An 18871-nucleotide genomic window follows, 5' to 3' on the forward strand; every position below is an offset into this window, starting at 1 on the left:
TTTACTTTACATCAATAGTTTGAGGAGGATTGGTTTTAATTCCCCTTTAAATGTTTGCTACAATCCACCAGTGAAATCATCTGGTCCTGAGTTTTTCTTTGTTAGGAGCTTCTTAATTACTGATTCAATTTCTTTACTAGTTATAGGTTTCTTCAGATTTTTCCATTTTTTCATGAATCAATCTTGGTAGGTCATGTTTTTAGGAATTTGTCTATTTCATTTAGATTATCCAATTTGTTGGCATACAATTGTTAATAGTACTCTTATACTTCTTTTTACTTCTGTAAAATCATAGTACTCTTATAATTCTTTTTATTTCTGTAAAATCAGTTATAATGTCTCTTCTTTCACTTATGATTTTAGCTATTTGAGTCTTCTCTTTTTTTTTCCTTAGGCAATGTAGCTAAAATTTGTCAATTTTATCAATGTTTTGAAGAACCAACTCTTGGTTTCACTGATTTTATTTTTGTATTCTCTTATTTTGTCTATCTCTACTTTAATCTTTATTATTTCCTTCCATCTAATAGTTTTGAGTTTAGCTTATTTTTCTTTTTCTAGGTAGGTATTTAAGATGTAATGTTAGGTTGTTATTATAAGATCTTTTTTCTTTTTTATTGAAGTATAGTTGCTTTACAATGTTTTGTTAGCTTCTGCTGTACAGCAAAGTGAGTCAGTTATACGTATACATATAACCACTCTTTTTAGATTTCCTTCCCATTTAGGTCACCACAGATCATTGAGTAGAGTTCCCTGTGCTAAACAGTATGTTCTCAATAGTCACCTATTTTATACATAGTAGTGTATATATGTCAATCCCAATCTCCCAATTAGTCCCACCCTACCCTTCTCCCCTTGGTAACCATAAGTTTGTTCTCTACTTATGTGACTCTATTTCTGCTTTGCCAGTAAGTTCATCTGTACATTTTTCTAGATTCCACATATAAGTGATATTACATGATATTTGTTTTTCTCTTTCTGACTTACTTCAATCTGTATGACCATCTCTAGGTCCTTCCATGTCTCTGCAAATGGCACTATTTTGTTCCTTTTTATGGCTAATATTCCATTGTATATATGTACCACATCTTCTTTATCCATTCCTCTGTCGATGGACTTTTAAGTTGCTTCCATGTCTTGGCTATTGTAAACAGTGATGCAGTGAATATTGGGGTGCATGTATCCTTTTGGACCATGTTTTTCTCCAGATATATGCCCAGGAGTGAGATTGCAGGATAATATGGTAGCTTTATTTTCTTAAAACTATGTTGAATAAAAGTGCAAGACTGGACATCCTTGTCTTGCTCCTGATCTTAGAGGAAATGTTTTCAGCTTTTCACTGAGTATGATGTTAGCTGTAGGTTTGTCGTATATGGCCTTTATTATATTGAGGTACGTAATCCCTCATTTCCTCCACTACTGCCTTCCTTTGTGTCAGTTGAGGTTTTGCAGAGATGCATTTTGATTACTTTTTATTTCCTTTCATTTATATTCTATATTTTCTTTGTTACCACACAGATTCCATATAATGTTCTAAAGTTATGACAGTCTATCTTAAATTGATACCAATTTAACCTCAACTTCATACAAAGACTCTACTCCTTTATAGATCAACACCCATCCCTTTGTTATTACCGTCCCAAATTATGGCTTTATATATTCCATGCCCATCAGCATAAATTTATAATTATTTTTATGTGTTTTTTAAATCTTGTAGAAAATAAAAGTGGAATTATGAACTGAAATTATTATAATACTGGTTTTTATATTTGTCCCTGTGTTTACCTTTACTAGAGAGTTTTATATTTTCATATGGTTTTGAGTTACTGTCTAGCATCTTTTACTTTCAATTTGAAGAACTTCTTTTAGTGTTTCTTGCAGTCATGTCTAATGGTAATGAACTTTCTCAGCTTTTTGTTTTAGTTTTTGTCTTAGAATATTCTGATTTCTTTCTCATTTTTGAAGGGTATTTTTTGCTGGTTATAGTGTTCTCACTTGATAGTTTTCTTTCTTTTAGCCCTTTAAATATATAATCTACTGCCTTCCATCCTGCAAGATTGCTTCTGAAAATTTTACTGATAACTTTATGGAGATCTCTTGTACAAGTCATTTCTGTCTTGTCACTTTCAAGACTCTCTTTTTGTCTTTGGCTTTTGATGACTGTGATTATAAGATGTCTCAGGTAGTCTCTGAGTGCTTATGCTACTTAGAATTCACTGAACTTATTGTATTTGTATATTCATGCTTTTTCAAATATGAGGAGGTTTTAGCCATTATTTCCTCAAATAACCTCCCTGCCCCTTTCTCTCTCTCTTCTCTGGAACTCACCATGGTGTGTATATAAATATATATATATATATATATATATATATATATATATACTTACATATGTATATATCACTGCTTGAAGGTATCCATTAAGTGCCACAGAATCTGTTCACTCTTTGTTCAGTCTTTATTTTGCTGCTCAGACTCAATAATTTCAAATGACTTGTGTTCAAGTTCACTGATTCTTTCTTCAACTTGATTGAGTCTGCTCTTGAATCATCTAGTGAATTTTTGAGCTCCAGAATTTCTGTTATTTCTCTCTGGTTCCTCTTTAGTTTCTATCTCTTTGTTTTTATTTATATGTATTTTATTCATATACTTTTCCCCTGATTTCCTTTAGTTCTTTGTCTGTGTTTTTCTGTAGCTTTTGAACATATTTAAGACAGTTATTTTAAAATCTTTTTCATGTATGTCTAATTCGTGTGCTTCTCCATGGACATTTTCTGGGAATTTATTTGGTTTCTTAAAATGTGCCCTATTTTCATTAATATGCATTGTGATCTTATGTCGAAATTTGAGCATTTAAAGAAATAGCTACCTCTTCCAGTTTTTGGAGATTGTTGTAGAAGCCCTTCACTAATTAGTAGGACTCTGAACCTTGGGAACAGTCTGAGGTAAAGCCTTCAAATCTTACTTTTGTTCTGGGTATATGTCCTTCTGGGCCTATGTATGTACTTTTTTTTTTTCCTTCTTCCATTTTCCTGACCTGCTTTTCAATGTTTTATTTCCTAAGGGTCTCATCATGTTTCTTCTAAGGGCCTTAGCTATCTTATTGTTTCCCCCTGCCTGTAATCTCTTTCCCTCAGGTACCTGTTTGTGCATCTGCAGTCCCTTGTGATTTTCATGCACCATGGCATCCATCTACTGACTTCAGTGGCTTCTAGGCTTAGACCCAAACAATGCCAGCATTCCCAATTTGAGCTCCTATTCAGGTGAGACAGAAAACATTCCCTCAGGCAGCCCACAGATAGGCCCAAACATTACAAACAAGTTCCAATCTACTCTTTCCACCTCAAGAGAGAAAACTGAGAATTGGCCATTTCTTCCCAACTGTGCCACATTATGTTGCAGAAGGGGGTTGGGCAAAAACAAGTAAAAGTGTGTGGAATTTCCTGCCACTTTGAATGTGGCTTTTCTTTGATTGGGCATTCCCTTGGTTGCTGCAGTTATTTGACTGGTTTCCAGAGCTCCTATAAAGTTGTTTTAGCAGTGTGTAGTTGTCTATTTTTTCTTCCTACAAGAAAATAAGGGTGTGCAGTTTCTTGGTCTGCTATCTTGCTCTAAATTATCTTTTATTTGGTATTATCTGTGTCCTCTGTCTCCACTGATATAAACAATAGAGAGGTACCTGCATTACTAATTTTGTATGTTAATATAATCATTACACAGGAAAAAAGAGGCAATGATTGGTCAGGAAAATATGTCCCAAAATAGTGTCAGTGTCAAAAAGAAACAATTCCATCATGTTGAGTGGGAAAAAATTATAACCAGGTAGATTTTTCTCCTATTTATACCTATTGCTTCTCCCACAATAGAAATGCTACCTCTTCTAGGTTATGAATATTCTTATAAACTTAAGAATAATTTTAGACAAGTTCTAACTGTTTTAGATAGTTATTGTTTTAGATACAGTTATTAATTAGATTTCAAGTCTACAGTGTACTTTTTCTCTCTGTCCTCTATAAATGCCATATAGTTCAGACTTTCCTCCTATAGTCATCCGAACTTGGGTTGCCTTCTCCTCATGTAAATGCTGTCCATCTTTACAGGCCCACATCAAACTCAGTTGCTTTCTAGAATTCATCCCTGAATGCTTCGGCTTACACTGCTCCCTCTCTTATTTGGATTCTTCTTAGAGGCAGTTATACACACTGGAACATTTTGTTACTTAAAGAGAGTTGAGCAGGAACCCTTTGGGCTGAAAGGCACTGGGTCACAATAGAATCTGCTCTATCTTCCAGGTAAGAAAAACAAAAAACAAAACCAAAACACACTAGCAAATTCTTCATCCAAGACACTGCTATACTAGGAAGAACATAGAGGCCAAGTAACTAGAAATGGGGAATCAGATAGAAAGGAGAGGGTTTAGGGAATGTCCACAGTAGGGAGCCAAGGGAGAAAAGGATAAGGAGTGAGGGAAGGTCTAGGGCTGAATATTTGCCCAATCGTAGTTTTACCAGAGACCTCATTCTTCCCATAAGCATTACTTTCATCTCATATTTCTATTTTTATATTGCTTTAATCTCATGTACCCAGCAGATGAAATCAGGTCTTCTTGGTTGTATGAAGATGAACTCATAATTCTGTGTATGAAGTAATGTGTCGGCTCAGAAATATGGTTTCTTTCTTCTTTCTGGAAAAGTGCAAACCATATGTTATATAAAGTAGCGTTTGATATGCACTTTCTCATATACTTGGCATATTCTGCCCTCTAATCTACACTATTATTAGAAAAAGTTTCAGAGATTACATTAAAAATGGATGAACACTGTAATTCTAATTAAAAGGTCTCTTTCCAATAATTCTTTGGAAATGGCTAGTAAAGATGATCTATATTATAATATTGAAGTCTGAATAAACATTAAAGATTAACCTAGCACAAACTTTGAAGAATATAGTTTTCCATTTCTGTACTTTACAAATATTTTAATGAAAACTTAGTTCAAAAAGAAAAAAAAACAGATATATATATAATTCTGGTCAGTTCAGAAGCTTGTCAAGTCAGTCATCTTAACCGTACTCTGATCTGTTTGTTGGGAAGTCATGTGTGATTTATGGCTATAACTTTTGTAAGAATACCTTAATTGTTATGTCTATTAGAATCTTGAAAAAACAGACTACTATTATTGGGATTATTGTATATGAACAATAATCCATTATATGAAATCCATTTTGACTTTTGGTATTGTTATAACAATTCTTTAGTTATCTCTGAAGCCAGGATTTCTGACTATGAGGCTCAACAAAACTATTCTGCAGACTGCATTTGGTCATGTAATCACACATAGATTCCCAACAAATAGGTCAGAGTATGTGTTAAAATGATTTACCTGGGAAACTTCTGAACTGAAGAGTTGTATCTCTGTTCTTTTTCTCTGGCTCATCTCAGCTTTTGTGTTAACCTAGGAATAATGTCAAATGGATAATCAATAGAATTGTCTCACCAGGAAATCCTGTACCATATACACTTTTCCAAGACATGTTTTGGTATGGATTTTTGGACAGGAACCACCCAAAGGGTCACTGAAGTCTAGACCACTATGTTATGTGAGGGGTATGGTATTAGGGACAAGAGCTGTTCCCCATGACGAGAGTGGAGTTTATGGGCTGATTGCAAGGGTGATATTTAAAATATTTTGATTAACTTAACTTTGGGAAAGTTGGCTAACTTGTAAGGAAAAAGTTGGCTATGTAACTGCCCAAAAGATATATATCTATTAAAGTGAGAGTCAAGATTCAAACTCAGACAATCTGAATTCGTATGGATTCTTTTTTACCTCTTCCTACCTTGGCCTATTTTCTGGTCCCACCCTACCTGCTCAAAAGGTATTTGTCAGCCAAAATACAAAAGGGCTGGAATCTATTAAAAGATGGATGTAAATAATTAGCTTGCATTTCTCTTAAATAGCTTCCATTTTCTGTTATCCCTGGACTTCTAGCTAATATATGTCTCTTTCCATTACCTGCTTTCCCTCAATTCTGTTTTATGGCTTCATCTGTTAGTTATTTCTCTCATACTGTAAATGTTGCCAGACTAAGGAAGAGACTATCAGGAACCACTTTAGTATTTTTTTCTGCCCAATTAAGGTACATTCTTGGACAGAATTTCTGAAGATCTCTATTCTTTCCATAGATATCTGGTTATTGACAGTCATATTTCTCACTCACCTTCCTCTGTGGCTTTTCCTCCCAAATAGAATCTGTTTCAGTCAAGGTTCTTGAGCAGGTGGCCATGTCAAGTTTAGCAAGAGTTCTTTTAACTTGTCCCTCCTTCGGTTCTATTACATGATTTGAGGTTGCTTCAGTATTTTCAACATTTGCATTGGATGTGGGCTGACAACATTTGCTTAATGAAAAATTCTTTTTCAGGCTACTTGTGCTTCGTGTTGGCTTGGGAGAAACAACTTTGGTTTCTATTGGCTTTGTGGCTTCTTTCACTTGATCTTCAACTTTTTCTCCTAAGTGTTCTTCTTGTACAATCTCTCTTAAAACAACTTCATTTTCATCAGACATTAGTTCCTCTTCTATGGTACTTTCTGAAACTTCTTGATCAATATCATGAGCTACTAACCGAAGGATAAGTTCTTTTTTGTTCTGAACATCTTTTAAAAGCTCCACCTTGGTGATATCAGGCTTCCTTATATTCTGAAATGAATTTCTGCAAACAGCCTGGAATTGAAGGTATAATGAATATCAAAAACAAATGCCTCAATCACTTTTCCTATGATTCTATTATAATACAGCTATTTTAGTATGATTTCTAGTTTCATTGTTAAAGTAGTATTATCTTAAGATGCCATGCTTACATTAGCAATATTTTAAAAAAGAAACATGAAAATTGTAAGAAATATTTGTTGGTATCATTTCTTTTACCTTCAGAGGTTATTTTATTAATCTACCATAATTTACTTCAGAGTTTAAAGGAAGGACTAAAGGAAGGACTTTTTCTTCTTTTTTGGTTAAACTTTATATTTTGTTGCATCATATTTACTTCTTTGTTTTTTGGTTACTTTGAAAGTTTGTGACAGAAGTAGACATGATAATATATTTTTCTAAAATTGTAGATGGGTTATCATAGAGAAATTGAAATGTACATATTTTCAACAAGAAAGCAAGGTATTATCTGATCTTGACTTTTAAAAATGATGAATAACCAAGATTGTGAAGGTCTTTGACTCTTTAATCCCTATCATTCCACCCCTGATCCTTTGGATATATTTTCCAAAAGAATCTTGAAAATATAAATCTTCATTTTTTTCTCACCTCCCTAGTCAAATCTCACTTTCCATTTTCAATGTCTTAAGACAGATAAAAGACAGTTACAATTAAATAATAGAACTTCCGCATTTCAGTAGCCTTTGATGATGCCACAGAACCTCCAAATTGTTTTGAGTTAATAATTCTAGACTTCAACATCCCTGTGTAACACTTTAAGCCAGTTTTTTCAGATATTGGTGTCCTAAAAGAATATCTTCTGTGGAAAAAAAATATAGAAACAGCTTCCTTAAGAATTTAAAACCAATCAGTTTTGATTTTCTGTGTTAGTGGAGGGGACCAGTGGTTTACAAAATCCAAAATCTTTCTATATGGCTTTGAAATTTGTGACTATATATGGTTTTCATATGTACATGCCTAGTGTGTTGGGAACTTATGGTATCTCAAAACAGAAAATAAAGCCCTTGGGTGAGGCCAACAAGTGTCTAGATTCGCTGATCTAATCTACTGTTCTTTGGTTTCTTCTCTGGTCCCTATGCAGGAGATTGATACTCAGATTGGTACAAATCGTATGTCGTATCAGAGTTGTCTAGGTCTGCTTCTTTGTGTTTTATTTTGAGGATGGATTTTCTTCCCCTTAAGAGGACAGCAGTAATTATTTTGGTTTAAATATTCCCATCCTGCTTTCCTGTGGTCTATAAATGACTTAATGAAAGAGAACTGGTAAATACGAGTAAGATTTGTGACAGAAAATTCTACAGATAATTAAAAACTGCTTTTGACTAATGTTATTCTATAGTCTGTTCAACAGATTTTACTCCTAAGGGGTTACTTATGTATGAATGAAGACTACCAAATAATATGCTAATGCAAACAATGAGAATCCATGTGGAAGGATAAATTTTAGAGTTTGAAAGGACTGTCATCTGGTTCAAAAAATTTAGGGAAAAGAAGATTAAATTAGTATGTTAGCCCATAATAATCTCAGTATTTGAGTATGAAAACACAAAGTGCCAATTAACATATTTAACAGCCCTGAGACCTAGTTCAATGGGTTGCAGGATAGTGCTGGAGAAAATTTACTTCAAGTTTATGCTCCAGCGAGAATGGTTCTATAAAACTTTGCTCATTGTCCAGGCCACAGACTGTACCCCTAAGCACACTCAGTCCTCTTATGAGTGAATACCATGAGTAGAAGAGGCTCTGATAAAAATCAAAATGTGTAGTAGATCAGTGTAACTATTGGCTAGACCACCCTTTGACCTCAGTGGTATAGTTTCCTTGTAACAAGGACATCATTTTGTCATTTTAAAGTCTCAATTAGTTTAATATATTTGGGGCCTAAGTATGGAGCTGCAGGGCAGAGCTAGGGACTAAAGCATGAGGAAACAGGTTCATAAATATGGCAGCATTAAAGCAGCTAAATCTAGAACAAGGATAGAAGAAGAAAGAAACTTGCCACTTCTTGAGAGTATAGAAGAACTTGAGGAAGGCTAATATAATTAAAGTGAAATAATAAGAAACAAGTATAACCTAAGAGTTTATAGAGCAGTAGTAATCAGAGTAGTCTGATATGTGTTGATGAATGTTGTTAAAAGTAAAAAGAGTAGTATTACTCCTGTAGAGCCTTAGGTTTGAGAAATGTATTTTAGATAGTTTTTATCATTATAATTTCAGTCAGCCTGATTTTACTGTTAAGGGTATTTCCCTATATTCCCATTATTTTTTTAAAGCCAGTTTAAACTTATTGTCTTAGGAAAACTAGCCTGAGACCTTTAGAGTGAGCCACAGAGCTGATATGGCAAGTCCCAGTAAGTCATATAACTATACGAATGAACTTGTGCAACCAATTTTCCTATTGGGCTAGGCAATAACAACAACAACAACAAAATACATTCCCATATACCTATTTGAGGAAGGGAATCACAGAACAACCATGGCTCACTTTTTTTTTTTTCTATTTCTTTTTCACTTACCTCAAAGGGTTTTACATCGAGTCGTCCCATCTTATTCAATGAGGTACGTCTTTCTCTTTTTAACTGTCCTACAGTAGATGTGTCTGAGGAATAACTTCTTCTACTTATTGATGCTCTTCTCAGTTCTGCTATGTTATGTCCAGTGTTTTTAAAACATTCCACCTTAAGTTTCTCAAGAGGTTGAGTTTTTACAGAAATTACTGCTAAATGTTCTGAGATAATGTTTGGATCTATTTTGAGTGGTTTATTCCCAACATGTGGAACTATTTTAATTGTAGAGTCCTCTACAATTGAATCTTTATTTGACTCTTCTTTATCTAAGTCAGGGATCACTTTAGCATGCTCTTGTGCCTTTTGAACAATTCTGTTAATGTCTAGATCTCCTAAGAGACCAGCATTTGAATTCTTTGGACTAACGATATCTAAGGGAAAATTTGAAACTTCATTAATAATTAAACTGGCCACTTTTTTAGGGAAAACTCCATTTGTACTTTTTATATCATAATAAAGATCTTTATGGGTTCTCGGTTGTTGTAGTACATTACTATAAATAGAATCAATAACCTGAGAAATCATTTCTATACTTTCTGGATTTAAAAAGTGTTCTTCAGAATCAGCAGCAACAAGATTAATATTACTCTTAGAAATTTCAGCCGTCACAGATTTTGTCAGTTGAGATGCAATTTTATTTAACTCAGGCTTTGATAAGTTTTTTGCATGTTTGCTTGAGGCACTTGGCAACCTTACTATTTTAGCCAAGAACAAAGCCAATGCTTCCTCTAAAAACGTGGCATCTAACACAGAACCTTTTTTGGATGAAGACTTTTCCTGGGACTTAAATTCATTAACCATTTTGGCCACTCTTTCCATAATTTTGATAGCTTCCAGAGCTAATTCTGAACTTGGTAATTCTTCCTCTACTTGAGGTTGAAATTTAGAATTGGAAATTTCTTTCACCAATAAAAAACCTATTATATCAGAGAGGACATTACTCTTACCCATTAAATCTTTAAATATAGAAATGTGTGAGCCAGAGTGCTTTAAAATACTGGTATAAACAGAATTAACTACTTTTTCAATGGTTTCATTGTCAGCTAAAGGTACAGTAGGCAATTCCTTCGCTGGTGATACAACTTTAATCTTACTTTTGGAGATAAATTCTTGCATTGAATTTAATATTTTTGAGATAATTTTTTGAATTTCAGTTTCTAGGGATTTGGGTCTTTCATTATTTACTTTTGGAAACATAGATAAAAGCTTCGATAAAAATTTCACAGCAATTTCTTCTATTATGTTATAAGGCAGTATACGAGCATGTGATGGTTGAGGCTGGGGAACATCAGCAGTTTGGATAACATCTTTAAGAATATTTTCAACAACATTGTCAACTTCTGCACACTGATATGGAGTTAGCTCTCCAGAAAAGTAGTTCTGCAACTGATTACCAGTCACTTCTTGTAGAATTAAGTCAACCATGGTTTCTGAAAGAATTCTACATCCACTGGTTGCACAATTTTGTATAATCTCTTGTGATCCAAACTGTGACAAGAGATTATTATAGAGCGATTGAACCACTAATTGAATAATTTCATCATCATTGGGATGTAAGGATTCCACATACTGTATAATCATATCTTCATTTTTGGAGATCTCTGTTGTAACTGTACTTAATAACTTCATTTGAAAGAAATCTAGTTCTGTGAACCAGTTGCCCTCAGATGTTTCTGCTTCAGTGTTGGATACTGTTGAGAAAATTTTAGATGAAAGAGCGTAAATCACATTCTCTAAGAATTCATGAGGCAGCATGATGGTATATGGCGATGATATTTGACATTCTTTGCTGGCTGTTCGAGCCAGCTTTTGGACCTTTTTAACAACATCCTTAGTTTCCAGAGGCAAACATGAAGGTGGAAACTCATCACACGATATCAAATTTAGCTTATATTGAAAAATTTCACTTATCACTGCACTAGTTAGTCGTCTTGCTAAATTTCCCCCATTACTCTTTATAGTCTTACAAATGGAGTCTTGAGATTTATATTCCTTCAAAATATTGCACACAGAGGAGTGAACAACTTTGTTGACCAATGTTTTATCAATTGATATTTTATCTAGGAAAAGTATCTTATTTGAAGAGGGTTTTTCAGTCATTTTATGCATATTATCCACAGTTATTTTCTTGACATTGGATGGTGCTTTATCTATATTTGATTCTTTATGCCTGGGAGGTTCTTTAGGAACTGATGACACTTTATCTACAGGTGGAAAAAACTGATTTTCCTTATCTGGCCTAAATACCTTAATTTGAGCATCTGAAAACTCCTTCAACAGTGAATCAATAAGTCTCATAGCTGTGTCATAGAGTTCAGCTTGATTTTCATCATCACTTACATTTTGGCATCTATCATATGTTTGTGTTTCTGGTGAGGAAGAAAAGACCAATTTGTTAACCATTTCGGTGATAACATCTTCTAAAAATTTAGCAGGAAAAATTCCAGGTTCACTTTTTGGTGGGTACTGAGGACTGTCTGATTTACTAGGTTCCTTTTTAATATCCTTAACTTTTACTTTCTCTTTTTCTCTTTTTTCCCCTCTCTCTTTCTCTTTCTCTCTCTCTTTTTCTATTTCTCTTGCTTTCTCTTTTTCTTCTTTTTTCTCTTTGGCAGGGAGATTTTTGTTAATTGACAGGTATAAATCCTTTGTTGAAATGGACTGTGCAAAATCCTTGCCAACCTCTTGAACTAGAGGCAATGATATATAACTTGGCAGACTTTGTCGTTTTGAATAATCTGCTAATTCTTGAGAATGATATATTCCTAAGATATTATCATAAATATTTTCGGTGACATTTTGAACACATTCATAATCTGAGCACTGTCCTTCCTTTATATCTATTTGAGCTGGAGAGTCTTTCCTTTCCTCATCGTTTGGCTTTTGGGCAACTGTTTTCTCTATTGTGGTCTTTGTATTTCTTGCTTTGGTTGTCAAAGAAGATAACTGAAAGGGCTTGTCTTCTTTTTTTAATGAATTTTCTCTTGTTTTGTCAATCTTCTTCTCAATGTCTATTGCAAAATCTGGTCCAAGTATTTCCTTTTCACATTCTGTACCCTCAGTAGCTACTAGAAATTGTGTGTGTACCTCCTTACCTTGCCCCTCCTTATTTGAAAGTGATATGCTTTTCTTCTCAATTTCATTATTTTTAAGTGTTCCCTTCAAATACAGCTCCTGTTTATCTTTATTTTTCACACTAGTAGTTGGAGAAGTAACTTCTGATACATTATATTTTTGAATTGGAATTCCCATTTTATTTTCATTCTCTTTCTTTTTATTTGCCACATCTGCAGCTGACTCTGATAACAGGTTAACCATGTTGCTTTTCATAATTCTAGTTACAGAGGTAACTATTGGATCTTGGATGTCACCTTTTTTCATTGATGTCTCCTTAGTTTTGAAACTTTTCTTTTTACTCATTGCACCTCTATCTATTTCCAAAGTATCCAACACATTTTTCTGGTCTGAGGTTAGAGATGTGTGTTTATATGATTGTTCTGGTAAAGTAAGTTGGTTCCCTTTTAAGCATCTGTTTATCTGTGTAGAGGTTTTCTGTAGAAGGTGTTTAACCCTTTGGGTGATGTTATCTGGATTTAGAAATGAATAGAAGGTGGAAGACCAGTCTCCTGAAAAAAGTGGTTGAATCTTGAAAGCAGAGATGGCCTTCTGGGCTGAAGCAGCAATCATTTCTGTAACAATGTTGTTTTTATCATCCTTCTGAATAGCATTAGATCCATACTTTCCTATGAACTGATCATACACAAAATTGGATATCTTATCAACTGTCTCTTTATCAATTGGTGGAAAAGAAAAAATTTCTTCAGCATTTGGTAGAACTTTAATTTCACTTTTCCTAAATTCTCCTACCAGAGAGTTTGCAAATTTTATAGCCAAGCTCACAATGTCTGGCTCTGGTGTTTCTTTTTTCTTAGAATCTTCAGTAATACTTGGAAGAGAGCAAAACTTGTGAACAAGGTCAACAATTACATCTTCCAAAAATGTAGCTGAATATAGAGAAGGCTGTCTCTTTTCTTTACCAGGTTTAGTATGTACAGAGACATGGTCATAATTAGATAAGTTATTGGAAGATGATTCTTCACCATGTAAAAATGGCCTCAGATGATGATCCATGATTTCCTTCATAATGAAACCAGCTATTTTACTGAGGAATGAGCCTCCTTTTTTGTCTGCATCTTTCTGGACTTCAGCTTGAAATTCAGATTTTTTCAAAATATTATTACATATAGAGTCAACCAAATTCTCAGTCACTTCTAATTGCATACTCTCTGTGTTCTCCTCTGCCCTAGCAAGACGGATCTCATGTTCAGAAATTTCTTTGATAATTTCATCAGTTAATTTTGATGCTGCATCCACAAACTCATAATCTGGTGAAACCTCTTCCTCTTGTAGTTCACTTTCAGTGTCAGTTGAAGGGAAGATATGCACTAGAAGCTTGTAAATCATGTCTTCTAAAAGAGAATGTGACAGCACAGTAATACGTAATGGCAAGGCATGGCTATCTCTCATGATGACATTGAGCACATTTCTGATGATTTTATCAGCTTGAGGGGAAGAGTAGGAAGAAGATACTAATTCTCCTGAAACTAATGACTGCACCTGATAATCATAAATTTCTTCCAAAAGCAAATTAAATATTTTTCTTCCAAAACAAGCTGTGTCACTTTGTATAGCCCTATATATTTGAATCAGAGATTTATATTCATCTAATAGTTTTTCATAAATTAGGTTGACTGTTTTTTTAACCATTTCTTTATATCCTTCTGAAAAACACATATCATCATCAAAGTTATCTGAAACTAAAATCTCCGATGTGGTGAACTCCAGAACAATTGATTTTACTAATGTTGTAACAATGCCAGTAATTTTGTCTTTAACTATATCTGGATTTTCAGCAGCCAAGACATTATGTGAGAATGCATAAAGAAGTTTACATAAAAGTTCAGAAATTACTTCCTCCAAAAAGACAGCTGAATTCACAATTAAAGACAACTCTTTTTGTTTAGGATCTACTACTTTCTGTTTGTAAGTTTGATCAACTGCGGCTGAAAGGAGAGTTTTATCTCCAGATAAAAATAACTGAAGATGATGGTTAAAGATTTCTTTTATTATAAAACTTGCTATTTTTGAAACAGGTATATTACTTATATTTTTTTTATCTTTTGTAAGAGACTGGTATATATTTGAATAGGAAAGATCAGCATAAATGGAATCAACCATGGATTGGATATCTTTTTCTGAAATCATACTATGTTTTTCATTCCCATGTTTAATAATACATATTGAATGTTTTGAAATTATTGACATGATTTCATTTATCAGTTTTATTACTGTATTACTTAAGTCTGATTGAGAAGTATTTTGGTGTTCTGTACTGGAGGCCAATGGACTCATCTGAGATATAAGCTGAGACACAATTTTTTCCAAATGAGTATGTGATAACATAGTAGTATATATTGTTGAAGCCTGTCTTTGGAATCTTGATTTAGTAATGTCACATTGAACTTTCTTTATCAAAATATCAGTACTAAGTTTGGATTGTGATCCAAATGGAAACTTTTCTATAAGATTTGTATGAATTTGGAAATCAAAGGTTTCGGCTAAGATGGTTTTAGTTATCCTTGCAGCCAGTGTCTTTGTGTCATTTAGAAAATCTTTATCAGGCATCATATCCATTTCATATTCTTGCACAACTTTGCTGTACACCATGTCAATAATGTTTTTGACTACATCTCTCTCCACTGGAGGCAAACATAAATTTTCCTCAGCATTCTCTAAAATGCTAACTTGGGCTTTTGAGAATTCCTCTGTTATGAACTGTATGAGTTTTTCAGCTTTATCAAACAGTTCATCTTCTGAATTTGTTACTGATTTTGTTTGTACAATGCCTAACACCCTGTGGAATATCTTGCCTAAAACCCCAGAAATCACATCTTCCAAAAAAGTTGAGGAATAAACACTGGCATAAAACCACTGCCTTTTCTCATCACCAAAATATGTATATGATGAAGAAGGTAATGACTTTCTGTTCACAAATGGCTGAAGATGTTGTTGACAGATATGTTTAATGATAAAACCTGCTATTCTGTCAATAAAAACATCATTACTGCTTGTGATATTTTGCTCAACTGATTCTTGAGACTCAGAGTTTGAAATATTTTTGAATACTGAGTCCACAAGATGCTGAACACTGTCTTCTGAATAAACAAACTTGGTTTCTTCATCTCTTGAACATCGAATGTCATGTTGGGAAATTTTCATCCTAATATCACTGATTATATTTGAAGCAATTTCATTGAAATTAACTTTTGATCTATCTTTTGGAGTTTCTCTGTTTGCAACAATGCTAGATGCAGAAGGGAAAATTCTAGATAATAGTATTCTGATCATGTCTTCTAAAAATGTATATGGCAGCAAGGTGTTATATGGAGATAAACTCTGACTTGGCTTGGTAGACTTACTGATGTTACTAAGAACATCTTGAATGATATTCTCAGTTGTTGAAATAAAATATGAAGATGGCAAATCCCCAGAAAACAGTGGATGAAGAATGTAATCTGAAATAGCTGCTACAACTAAGTTGGTAATTTTTTCCACAAAAATATCTCTGTCTTCAGACTCTTTATTAACCTCAGGGTCTAATCCATGCTGTTTTAAAACATTTCTATAAACTGAGGTGACGAGTTCATCCACAATATCTGTATCTACAGAGGGGTAAGACTGTTCTTTGTCATTATATAGAATGTGAACTTTAGCTTTGTCAAAATGGTTATTTACTGAGTTTACTATTTTTTGGGTCATGTTTTCCAGCTCAATTTCAGTGTTATGCTTTGGACTGAAAATTTCTGATAAAAGTCTGGCAACAATTTCCCCTACAAATGTCTTAGGGTAAATACCTGAGGGTGATGGTGTCTGGGGTCTCTGTGACTCTATGACTTCACTGAGAACCTGTTTAACCGTATTCGATATTGTATCCGATGGAGTCTTTGGACGAGGTAAACCTTCTCCACACAAAAATGGTTGAAGATGATTTTCAATAATCTCTTGGATAATAAAACTGGCTATTTGGTCAACCATAATTGGGCTTCTGCTGACTATACTTTTCTGTATTGAAAGAAGAGAGTCAGATGTTTGCATAATATTTCTATAAACAGAATCCACCATCTTCTGGAGGTTTTTTCCTGTACATAGATATTGATTATCATATATAGTGAACCAAATTTTATGTTTTGAAATGGCTGATATAACCTTATTTATTATACAGGTTGATATTTCATTAAAATCTGAACTCATGAAATATTTTTTTCCCAAAGAGGACGCCTTACTGGGTGGAGGAATGAGTTGAGATAAAAGTCTTCTGATGATATCTTCTAAAAATGAGTGTGATAACATGGTGCTATAGCCCGCTGAAGACCTAGCTTGGGAAGTAAATTCTCTCAGGTTGTTTTGAAGTTTCTGTAATATAATTTCAGCATTGAGAGGGTAGTATGAATTATGTAAGAGCTTTCCCCTGAAGCAAGATGGGAGTTGGTAGTCCAAAATCTCTAACAATATGCTATTCGTTATTTGTTCTGCTATTGAAGTACTGTCACATGCCAGATTACCACCACAGGTCATTTTCAACTTATATTGCTGTAAAACATCATAATAAACGGAGTCAACAATCCTACTAAAAGTTTCTTTATGGATTGGTGGAAAACACAGTCTTTCTTCAGAATTCCGTAAAACAGTGACCCTTGCCTTATTAAACTCATTCACTACACTGTTGATAAATAATGCATTCATCTCTTTGAGCTGGGCTTCAGTGATGTTTTCATTTTTGCCCCACAGTGAAATAGAGAGGTTAAAAAACAGTTCTGAAATTATGTCCTCTAAAAATGTGGCTGAATAAACACCCGTATTCATATCTCCTGGATATAGCTTATTATGGATGGCTATTGTATCCATATCCTTTGTTCCCTGTCTTTTAAAAGGTGACACATTAGCAAAATTTGCTGAATACTTCTTGCCAAATGGTGCTTGTATTTTGGAGTTAACTACACTGAGATTATTCAGGGGTCCTGTCAAAGCATTGCCATCATAACTCGTGGGTCCTAAAGAACCTTTACCTTGTCCTGATTCTGTTAACTCTGGCCTTTTTGTTTTTATGAAACTAGACTGTATTTCTCTCGTTCCATACTTCAAATGCTTGTTTGCAAAAGGTGGACTTTGGGGCAGTTGTATACTGTGACATAATTTATCCATCAATGATTTAACCAAGCTGTGGGAAAGAACAGTAAGAATAGAGTCTGATGACAGTAAATCTTGATCCATTTCTGCCAGATTTTCCAAAACGTCTGACATATAATCCCCTTGAAATTGTTCACAGTCCATCGTTCTCTTACAACAACCAAATTCTTCACCTTGTACACTTTGAAGTATTTTTAAAAGTTGACATTCTTCTGCTGATATCTCTTCAGAAAGAGGGCTATTATCAAGAAAGACAGAGTTTGTGCATTTTTCTAGAAGTGTTCTAATAAGTTTCTCACACACAACATTGAGAAGGAAAACTGATTTGGGGGTGAGCCCTAAGTTATTTCCAAGTATGTTATTACATTGCCGATCATTTGATGATGCAAAAAATATTGCTTTTTTATCAGCATCCATAGCCTCATCTGGCTGTTCATCTGGTAAAAATAAATCCAAAACAATACTGAAAACTTTGTTGACTACTTCTTTGGATTCATGAGGTTTTAGGCTACCAGCCAGACTATCTAACTTATGGGCCAGATAACTTAATTTATTTTTTTGAATGATATGATCAGTTTTGTGAGTAGATAATTCCCAGTCTCTGGAAGCTTTCTGTCTTTGCATGGTATTTTTTTTGTTGCAAATGGGCACACTGTTGCTTCTAAGCATGGAAAATGGTCTATTTCTTCCACTGTTTTCCAGGTGATGATTTAACCCTATTTCTTTGGACAGTACATGAATCACGCCTATTAAGAGATCCTGAAAGAGATCATCAAAGTCAGCAGCAGCTACTCCTGGGCAGCAAATGTACTTTCTTTTTAAGGAAGACATTTGCTGTGCAATGTCAATCTCTATGATGTTACTATTTAAAAGGATTTCAGCAATGATTTCAGAAATACTTAAAGCAAGTTCTCCAACAGAAATTGACCTACTCTCAAACACTTGAGAATCAATTGAAATAATTGTGTTAAATGCTGCATGGGAAGCTTTCTCCTTTTCTCTGCTATCTGTGGTGCTATCAGAAATGCTTGAAATTAAATGGCAAATGACGGACTCAGTGAGATGTTCACAAAATTGATAAAGAGAATAATCATTGTATATGCTTCTTAGAGGCTGTTTTGATTCATATTTTTTTCTTGACGGTGTGGAAACAATAGACACCTCCTCACTGGAAACTTAAAAAAGAAAACATTACCATTTTAGCACGCATTAAGGGACATATGGAAAATTCTATATATTGGTAGTTATTTACATATGAATTTCACCTTTGGAACACCTCACTAAAGAAAAAGAAAAATCTAGTCAAGAAAGATACTGGGTTTTCTTCAGATACTTAT

At 34.0% G+C, this 18871-nt stretch overlaps 1 protein-coding gene across 1 annotated transcript in view; it reads right to left on the reverse strand.

The window, feature by feature from the left end:
• The window catches only part of FSIP2 (fibrous sheath interacting protein 2), a 126765-nt gene that overhangs the window by 11447 nt on the left and 96447 nt on the right, over positions 1-18871 (reverse strand). Inside the window, exons 16-18 of the mRNA XM_067742370.1 lie at positions 9237-18709; positions 6214-6714; positions 4578-4678 (exon numbers count right to left, since the gene is read on the reverse strand). Of these exons, the coding sequence (XP_067598471.1) occupies positions 4578-4678; positions 6214-6714; positions 9237-18709 (10075 nt within the window). The remainder of the gene's footprint in view (positions 1-4577; positions 4679-6213; positions 6715-9236; positions 18710-18871) is intronic.

The sequence above is a fragment of the Pseudorca crassidens genome, chromosome 6 (assembly GCF_039906515.1).
Source record: "Pseudorca crassidens isolate mPseCra1 chromosome 6, mPseCra1.hap1, whole genome shotgun sequence".
Taxonomy (NCBI): Eukaryota; Metazoa; Chordata; class Mammalia; order Artiodactyla; family Delphinidae; genus Pseudorca; species Pseudorca crassidens.